The sequence below is a fragment of the Acanthisitta chloris genome, unplaced genomic scaffold, assembly GCF_000695815.1.
Source record: "Acanthisitta chloris isolate BGI_N310 unplaced genomic scaffold, ASM69581v1 scaffold12568, whole genome shotgun sequence".
NCBI classification, from domain to species: domain Eukaryota; kingdom Metazoa; phylum Chordata; class Aves; order Passeriformes; family Acanthisittidae; genus Acanthisitta; species Acanthisitta chloris.
In genome coordinates, this window is record NW_008688732.1 from 1 (window position 1) to 10,063 (window position 10,063).

Below are 10,063 nucleotides of genomic sequence, written 5' to 3' on the forward strand. Positions count from 1 at the left end.
ATTCTCTTGTACTATTGCCAAGAACTGCCCTTGTTTTTTATTAATTTTCTTTTCTCTATTATTATAATCCTTCCAAGCTACTTCAAGCAGTTTGTCCAGACTTCTTAACTCCCCCCCTTCCAGTTTCTGTAACTTTTTCCTTATACCATCTTGTGACTGACCAAGAAAGATAAGAGCAAGCTGAACTTTAGTTTGTTCTGTGTCTATTTGGAGGTCCTTCTTTAAGTCTCTCTAGAAATGCAATGGGGGATTCCTTTTTCTCTTAGTTCATACAATTTTGCCCAATTCATAGTTTTAGGTATAGCATTTTGAACTCCTATCTGAACCCACTCTTGATATCTCTTTAGCCTCATCATGTCTACTCCTGATGGGTCGTTAGGGTCCCACAATGGGTCCTCAGTGGGAAAATTATTTATAATCTAGGTTTCCTGTCACTAGTCCTTGGCGAATATCTTCCCTCACCCGTTCCCTAGCTGCTCTAAGCATCATCTCCTTCTCGGTAGAGTCCATTTAAGTAACTAATATCACTTGGATGTCATCCCAGTCTGGATTCTGAGTTTGCATGATCATTTTCACCACCCTGGCTACTTTATCAGGATTTTCTCTATAGGTCCCGGCTGACTGCTTTCATATTACCAAATCTCCCGGGGAAAAGGGTACCTTTACAAAAAACAGTCCATCCACCCCCACACCCTGTCTCAAAGGGGCGATTATGGTTTTCTTTCCTGTTTTTGACAAGCCTTTTCCTATCTTAGGCCAAGCTGGGGCCAGTTTGGATCGTGTGCGGTGGGCTACTGGTCCCTCCTCATCACTTTCACTGCTATCCACCCCTTCTGCACCCCTTCCCCCACGTCTCTGTGTCGTAACTAAACCTTGGTTGTCTCTGGACAAAGGCAGTAAAGGGGTGCCATGAGCAGGTGAAGAGGGCAGGGGTGGGAGGGGAGGATACCCCGGAGAGGCATAGGTGGGAGAAGGGGGTATCCTTGGGCAGGTGTAGGTGGGGGGGGTATCTTTGAGCAGAAGGGGTAAGAAAATCAGTTTCAGTAGGAGGAGTAAGGGGGTCATGTGAAATAAGGCCAGATGGGGTAGGGTTAGATTCCCTTGATGCTGTGGGGGCTACCAACAAGTCACCCTCCATATCATCTTTCCGATATAGACTCTCATTCAATGCCAGGTGTTCTAGACAACGTTTCCCCTGGACACAGGCCACACATTTATTGTTGTTAGGTACTGTAGCAATCATTAACTCCCCCTCCGTCAGCCACTCTGGTTTTTCCCGCAAACAGAAAAATAATATACGGAATTTCATCTAATTTTCCTTCCTGCTTACAAAACGACAATAAATGAGAAATCAGGTCAGATTGCAAAGACCCATTTTAAGGCCACTGTTTCCCATTTTGCAAAACGTATTTCGGCCACCAATTGTTACAATAATCAATCAGCTTATCCTTGCGTAATCCTTGGTCAAAATGACCTTGTTTCCAACGTGCTCATAAGCACCGCAGAGGAGAAGTCGGCATGGGGGCATTGCCACCCACAATCCTTTTGAGCTTCTCCATGTTGCCGCTACAAGTCACCGCTGCCGAACCTGCAATGCTTTCGCAATTGACTTACGGACGGCGCCTAGGCATTTACCAGGAATTCCTTAGCTCAACCAAGTGGAGCTTTCACCACGACTTACTGGCAGGCGACCAGACCAGACCAGAAATAAAAGCCCCTTACCTCTCCAGGGACGCTGGGAGCGGCGGAGGGTTGCAGTGCTGATGGGCTCCCCGAGAATCCCTCGGTGCCGGCCGGAGCTCGATCAGGTCGCAGAGTCCTCAGCAGCACCCACAAGGTCTCATCTGGGTGGACAAAATGTTAGCATGGAAAACACATAATCACTGGATGATTATATGCAGGTGCTTTTCTTGAAGAGCTCTGGGAATCAGGGGTACAGAAAAACCCAAATCTGACTCCAACATGGATTTGAGATGGACACATTTTTATACCCTTTCTTTACATAGTTGTTGTATAATCATACGTTAATCATTACTTTGCTATTGTTCTCTTGTGTGTATATCGATTTCACCCAAGCATGAGTTCGAGTTTCTTTTCCCATACATTGCTATATAATTCTCCCCAGGTGGGTACATACAGGTAGGTACACAGGTGTAGATTCACATCATTCTACTAAGACAATGCTCATTCTCGTCACTAAGACCTACTTTAGCTACCACGATTTTAGAAACATTTTAACCCCATATTATCACAAACTCCTCTGCTTAAGCAGGGCCACCTAAAGTCAGTTGCTCAGGATGATGTCCAGTCCAGAAACAAGTCTGGTTTCTGAATTCCAGGCACTCCCAGCCACATGTGGTATGGTAATGGAACACTATATGTTTATATATATGGGAAAAATTATATATATGGGAAAAATTTATGGGAAAAATTATTTGTGTTCCTGTTTAGCTGCAAATCAACATTTTCCATTAGGTGAGATTAAAATACGTTTATTTGTTAAAAACAAAATAATTCCAAGGCAAAGCAGTAAATGCTTCCATATCTTTAGAAAACTTGATAATTTTAATCAGAACAAAAAATGATCCAGATTTTTTAAAGCATACAAAAATTCCTACCCTAGATTACACAATTCAGTCTTTCCTGTGGTTGCCTCTCAAAACTCTCCCTTACTGGAGTTCAATCCAGCATCCATTGTAATCTAAAGGATCTATCTATCAACTAATTTAGCATAGGAAAAATAAGGAGTTTCATGTGTGAACAAAGGTAATTATGTACATATAAAGTCACTGAACTAGAACTGGAAAAGTTTGATATAGTGCAGGGATAATGACAGTAGTTACCTGAACTGTCTTCATGAACTGTGTGTATGATGCTGTTACTTCCACTTCTGCCTAGAACAGGTTTGTGATGTTTATGTGGTAGATTATTTGGGGGGTTATTTTAAATAATATTACAGAAACTGTGGAATGATATGCCTTTTAGTTAGAAATTACAACAGTCTTTACTTGCACCCTTGGCAACCTAAACCATAGCAAGCCAGATATTGCAGCAGAAATGCAATTGTGGGGAGATCATGGTAGCAAGAATAGTGTGCTCTAACTGAAATCTTTCATTTCAGGAAAAGATAACACTGAAACAGAAGGATGGGTTGTCTCTTCTGAATCCTGTAGCTTTTTGTCAATCGGTGCAGAGTAAGTGCTCTGATTCTCATTTGATCTGAAAGTTCTCCTCAGGCAGTGATTTAACATTATATCTCAAATTGCCAAATATCATAGTCTATAACAACATGAAGGACATGAAGCATTAGTTTGTTTTGGAGGATTTCTTTTGCTCATCCTATTTTTGTACAGTTTATATTCTCAGATTATTGTAAAAGAAGGATTATGTTTGCAGAAAGTAACTGGAAAGACAACACTACTGTTGCAAAGTAAATGCCTCTTAGTTGTTGCATTATACCTGGCAACGCATATAACTTATTAATTTTAGCCTCATTTATAGCAGTATCGTTTCATTACAAAATAATTGTTCAACTACTGAACAGTTATATTGATAGTTCCAACTAACCTGAGCTGTAGCATATGCTGTCTGATGAGCTAGCCTCCTTGTTAGAAATAAAGTAACTTTTCTGAAACTTCCTCAAAACTCTGTTAAGAGAATCTTATGTAGGACCATCGGCCAAAACTGAGTATCTTGGCCAAGGAAAACCTGTGGGTTTTTTAGAAAGAAATTTTGTCTAAACTTCTACTGTAGCCAGTGTTGCTGCCTGCTGCTGCTATTATCCAGCCAGTGAATAAACACAGATTTGCTCACCTCTGATTCATATCTCCAGAATATTTCGATATTTTGGGATAGATTTAGATTGAATTTGTTAGAATAGCCACCTGAGTACTCGCTAAAGGATCTAGAAAACTGTTTAATAAGGGTAAACACTGTAACATAATAAGCCTAATACTGTTCTGTATTTCTTCAGATTGGAGAATTGGAATGTACATTTCAGTCAGCTTTTTGTTATTTGGGGGGAGCTGTATGTCATCTCTAGACAGATATTTCTCTAGATACTGGCTGGTGAGGCAGGAGTTTTTTGACTCCAATATATGAAACATAAGCAAGAAAAGATTATGTTTCATATATTGGATTGTAAGGTTTATTAGCTTTCACAGAAAAGTTCTCTAGTATTGATTCAGGACTATATTATTAAAATATATTCAATCTCAATTAAGCCTGTACTGTATGTCTCACACATAGGAAGAATACCATAATCCCCTGGTACTAAGTATTAATTTACTGATTTTGGGTATTAATTCAGGCTGTTTTAGAAGGGTCAGTTGTCTTAGCATGTTGGTCTTAAAATATTCCAGGTCAAATCCTTAAGATAGAAGCAAATTGTCATGTTAGGATATTTGAAAGCATTTTTTTCCTGTTAGTTGAATCTTGTTTATACTTCAAAGCTATCATCCAGGTTCAGGACATTTCTAACTGTTATGTAATTATCTTTCAAGGTACTATCGTGAGGTCCTTCCTGGAGAGATTGTGAAAATATCCAGATATGATGTGCAGACGCTGGATGTTGTACGAAGACCTGAAGGAGATCCATCAGCATTCTGCATCTTTGAATATGTTTATTTTGCAAGACCAGACAGTATTTTTGAAGGTACAAAGATGTAATGTACAGAGCTCCTCCTTAAATAGTGGGAGATGTTATCCTGGAGCACAGTGACTCTGGAAATTACCTGGGATCATGGTAGGGTACCACTGACTGTAAGCTTGCAGACCACAGCTGAGACAGAATGGGTTGGCACAGCTTGACATAAAACTCATCAGCAGGAGCATGTAACATCACCTTCCTGTTCCTGGTTGTGCATACAGCCTCAGACAGCCTGTCTGCATAATCCTATGGAAGGGCTAGAGGAAATCTCTCTTAAAATGAGAGACTTAAGAAAGGAACTTTATTGGTTATTGGAAAACTTTTTCAAAATTAGACTTATGAAATAGGGTTTGCAAAATGACTTTTATTTTGATGTTGTCTTGCCAAGAAAGTGTTATTTCAGGAAGATGCTTTTAATTTAACTTGTAAATCTATGCATTATCTATGTACTTGGGGTTGTCAGTCTAATTCTTTTATTATTATTTCAATAGAAGCCCTCAAAAATTGTTCAGTGACAAGATATTAGCCAGGACTTTCATACCTAACAAACAAGCTCTTCATTGCTTCCTATGGACATGCCCTCCGTTGATCCAATACAGTTCTCCACCCTTATAAAGCCAGTTATCACCCTGAATTCCTTTTTTCACAATCCTCTCACCCCTCTCTCACTTCTTACATGCCTTAGTACTGCTGCTGTACCCTTTGCTGTGCCTCATCTCATCACAGTAATTCCAGTTCATAGAATAAACAGAGTTGGAAGAGACCTCAAAGATGATTGAATCCAACCCTACTGTGGTCACTAGACCATGGCACTAAGTGCCACATCCAGTCTCATCTTGAAAACCTCCAGGGATGGTGAATCCACCACCTCCCTGGGCAGCACATTCCAATGCCTGAGCACTCTCTCTGTAAAAAATCTCCTCCTAATATCCAACCTAACCCTCCCCTGGCAGAGTCTCTGCCCTCTTGTCCTGCTGCTGGTTGCCTGGGAGAAGAGACCAACCCCCACGTGACTCCAACCTCCTGTCAGGTAGTTCTAGATTTTTTAGGACCTTAAAAATTTCTGAGGCCTCTTATCCCCTTACTAAATTTGGGGTGAATTTTGCCAACTGATTCAAAGTTAATATGCAGACAGAGGTAGACAGCAGGATTGCACAAATTCTGTCTGTTGGAAAACACACTCTAAAAATAGAGTATCCATGTTAAGAGCAGACAGGCATAATTTCTATTTCTTTCCTCCTGAAAACAGATTTCGTAACATCCACAGGACCTTTAGTTAGCTACCCAATTAGGGAAAACTGGATTTTAATTCTCTCTGTAGTGATACAAATGTGAATGTTAGAATATGACATTATGGAAAGAAATAAAAAGTTACCTTATGCAAGTGATTGCCTATTAGTTCTGGAGCTTTTCTCACTGACTTCTATGCCTGCAACTTGCCACAAAAATTTGTACAGCAAACTGAGAGGAAATCTGAATTATTCATACTAAGAAAAACACTTCTTGCTGTTCTTAGGTCAGATGGTGTATTCAGTCCGGAAAAGATGTGGGCAGCAGCTTGCTATTGAAGCACCTGTGGAAGCAGACCTGGTCAGCACTGTCCCAGAGTCTGCAACCCCAGCAGCTCTTGGTTATGCTCAAAAGGTACATGTTATACTTGCCCTTTTTTTTTTCCCCCCCCAAGTATATCTCTTTGTAATGAAGTATAATGGTATGGGCCATTAGAGTTGTGTATTGATTCCCCCCCAGTATGGGCCATTAGAGTTGTGTATTGATGGAGATCTATGTCGTCAGTACTCAGGGTACTGCTGTTGAGTCACCTGCCTTGGGTCTTTTTTGTTGTTATTCCTCTATATTTGAAGGTTTTTTGGTTACTGTGAAGTCATGCTAAGTCCTAAGGTTGCTTGAAAAAGACCGTGCCTGAGAATAACCAGTCCTTATGTATGAATTCTGTTTAACTGTCTCCTGTCTGCAGTGTGGACTACCATATGTTGAAGTACTCTGTAAAAATCGGTATGTAGGGAGAACCTTTATCCAGCCAAATATGAGATTACGGCAGCTTGGTGTGGCAAAGAAGTTTGGTGTTCTGTCTGATAACTTCAAAGGCAAACGAGTTGTTATCATTGATGATTCAATTGTGAGGGGCAATACCATTTCACCCATAATAAAACTACTGAGAGAATCAGGAGCCAAAGAGGTAAGTTAGCCTTCAGTCAGTACAAAACAGGTGTAAATAGAAGTTGATGGGAGGGTAAAGCACAGGGGTTTGTTTTCATCTGTACTAGACATTGTTTCCTTACTTAAAAGTGCAAAACGTTTGTTGCAAGTGTCCAAAAAAACCAATGGCTAGTGCATGTTTATTGTGAACATAGGATAAGAAGGTACTTCTGTATGACTGTGTCGTTTGGGTGATTAAGGGGAGAGGTCTCCACTTGAAATGTACTATCTGGCAAATAAAGAGAGAATGGAAAACAAATTAGTTAAGGTGAGAAAATCAGGTATTCCTGATGTTTGACTTGTGGAACTACTTAAAGTACAACCACACACTACTGTAAATACCACATGCCTTAAGTCACCAAAGCACCAATTTTTTAATTGCTAAAGATTTTTTAATCAAAACAAGTGTGCAAGTCTGTCACTGGAGCAAAAATGTTCTGTATAATGTTTGACTTTGTAAACTGAAACTTGTACATCAAGGACTGAACACCATAGCAGAAAAACAAAATCAGAGTGGAACCTTTGAAGAACATTAGGCAGTCCTGTAAAAAAATAAATTCTATTATGGTCTTTCTTTTTCCTTCTGTATTGGCATCTGAAAAAAACTTCATCTTACCTTTAACCCATCCATGACTTCTGTGCAGTGCTGTGTTCTGTTCTTGAAAATCATTTTGCAGAACTGGGACTTTGCTATTGTGTTATGATCTGCTGACCATCACCTTACAGCAGTATGTTTTGACACTGTGCTTTTATTCAGGTGCACATCCGTGTGGCTTCACCTCCCATAAGATTTCCTTGTTACATGGGAATAAACATTCCAACTAAAGAAGAGCTCATTGCCAACAGACCTGAATTTCATGATCTTGCAAACTATATAGGTAAATGCTGCTTTCCTTTGGGTCATTTTTGAGAGAGAGTTTATACCTGTAGGTATTTTATTATCTGCTTCAAAATAAAGCAAAACACATCAAGGCAACAGTGGCAAAAGTGACAAAAAGAATTGTCAAATGGGTAAACTGGGTGTCTGTATTGTGTGTACCCTATGGATAAAACCAATTTAGCTACACACTTTTTTAAAACACTGTTAGGGAACCATATTTGTCAAAACAATATAAAGTGTTAGAATCATTGCATAAGCATAAGTTACAAATAAAGTGTGACAACAAAGCTTTCCAATACTTAAAGCTCCATCTGGGAAACTTCACAATAAACGAGCTACTGCAGTCAAAATAGCAGGAAGAAAATAAGTGGTGAAAATCTGTCCTATAATGAAAAGCAGATGTAGTGTCCCTTTCATGAGATATCCATAAAAATATGTTCAGAATTTGTAAACACCCACTGATTTTTCTACAAATAGAAATTTATGTAAATAATTTTAACGGCATTATATATTTCACTTTGAAAGAAATTATATTTGAAACAAAAGAATCTTAAAAGCCTCAAATCATGAGTCATGCTTGCAGCAAAACACAAGAAGAATCAAGTGTACGTTGCACTGTAAACTATGATTTCCTGTGTTAAATACTTACTCTCACTACCTAATACTGCAATGAATTCTTTTCCCTAAAATTATTGTGAAGACATGTTGCAATATTTCAGGTTTCTAGGATTTCATTTTTAAGTATTGCTCACCACATGATGAGTTTAAATTATAGAAAACTAATGTGAAAAGGCTATAAGACTTCCCTACTGCTAGAAAATCTGGAGAAGGGCAAGGCATATTATGATCTGATAATTTTTCAGAGTCATTGTCTTTGGGTAAGGTGATCTACCTGGCATCATAATCCATAAAATAATGCAATTGCATTTCCAAAGAGCATTGTATGTGGTACAATATTGCAGCTTTAACTGATGAATTTTTATTTCCTGCAGGAGCAGACAGTGTTGTCTATCTTTCTGTGGAAGGGCTGGTATCGTCTGTGCAAGAAAGCATCAAAGCAAGAAAAGAGAACAACCCTAAAACCCAGAAGTCATTTATTGGAAAGATTGGTCATTGCACAGCATGTCTCACTGGAGAGTACCCTGTAGAGCTAGAATGGTGAATTTTTAGTGGATGGACATCAGTTAATCTGTTGTTGAATGTACCTTTTTCAATGATGCCTTCTTGCTAAATAGCCTTCTTGCATTTACATAATACAGATACCTTATTACAGCTAACTAATTCCTGTTACTAAAACACATCTTTAGGTAAAGACTTGCAGAAGGTCTGATATGCTGATGAAAACAATGTAAGCAGATTAAAATACAAAATCGTGTAGTTTTGATGCACAGTTGTGCCTTCTATTGTCTCATAAAATGCTACAAAAACCAAAGTTTTTATAACTGTGCAGCAGTCCCAGAGTTTCTTGTTTCGATCTTGCTCCAAAAGATATCCCTGTTAGACTTGTTCACAAATCGTGTGGTGCAATTTCAAATTATCAGAGTCTTAATGCAAAAGTATGCTTTTCTCCTTAGGAAAAATAACAGATTCTGAAGAATAAAATTGCTTCCTCAGCAGTTCTTGCTTAGGCTTTATAAGAATAGCAGTACCTAACTTTTGCATATATAGCTAAACAGCCTTTATTAATCAAGGCCTTTGCAACAATTCTATGCACATGATGTCTAACATGATTTTTTAAAAATGAAGACTCAGGGAAATGCTCAGCCAAAAGCTCTCTAGTTTTGTAACTTTAAAACTTTTTTTAGAAGTCCAGCGTAATTATTATCTTTAACATTATCTTTGAGGGCTTTTATCAGTTGCCAATACAATGTGGGAGGAGAAAAAAAATACTTGGCACTGCCATTAATTTTTCTGCTTTACACCTTGTTTTCTCTAGGATAAGTCCTGACAATTTCCTACGTCTGAGCTAATGCTCAGTGTGCTTTTCATGTGTCAACATCCAAAGTAAAGTTAAAAAAAAATGTAATTTTTCATTTTTAACAGTGAAAGTGATACATCAAACAAAGATCATGAGTTGTTTTGGGTATAGTTGTATTTTACTACATTACTGCTGTTACAATAAATGTAATATTTAAGGAAAAAAGTGTTCTGAAGAACCATTAGCTGTTAAATGCATTGTGTTCAGTTGGCCACAATTACATGGCTACTTATATACAGGAAGATCACTTGGACTATGAACCACTAGCTGAAAATGGAAAAGCACCTTTGAAAACTATTGCGAATTTACACACAATTGTAAAAATATTTTATATACCTCA

At 38.5% G+C, this 10,063-nt stretch overlaps 1 protein-coding gene across 1 annotated transcript; it reads left to right on the forward strand.

Moving 5' to 3' along the window:
• The first annotated feature begins 2,300 nt into the window (after window positions 1-2,300).
• On the forward strand, window positions 2,301-9,162 carry PPAT (phosphoribosyl pyrophosphate amidotransferase). Its single transcript, XM_009081150.1, has 7 exons — window positions 2,301-2,358; window positions 3,122-3,194; window positions 4,503-4,654; window positions 6,165-6,292; window positions 6,624-6,845; window positions 7,623-7,743; window positions 8,738-9,162. The coding sequence occupies exons 1-7, from the start codon at window positions 2,301-2,303 to the stop codon at window positions 8,905-8,907; spliced, it is 924 nt and encodes a 307-aa protein (XP_009079398.1). The 3' UTR covers window positions 8,908-9,162.
• Window positions 9,163-10,063: the final 901 nt, after the last annotated feature.

What these genes read in the sequence shown, in the direction of transcription:
- PPAT (XM_009081150.1), top strand. Translation starts at nt 2,301, where the DNA reads ATGTCCAGTCCAGAAACAAGTCTGGTTTCTGAATTCCAGGCACTCCCA. An exon ending in GGCACTCCCAGCCACATGTG is followed by an intron (nt 2,359 to 3,121) that starts GTATGGTAATGG and finishes CTTTCATTTCAG; the next exon opens with GAAAAGATAACACTGAAACA. An exon ending in TGATCTTGCAAACTATATAG is followed by an intron (nt 7,744 to 8,737) that starts GTAAATGCTGCT and finishes TATTTCCTGCAG; the next exon opens with GAGCAGACAGTGTTGTCTAT.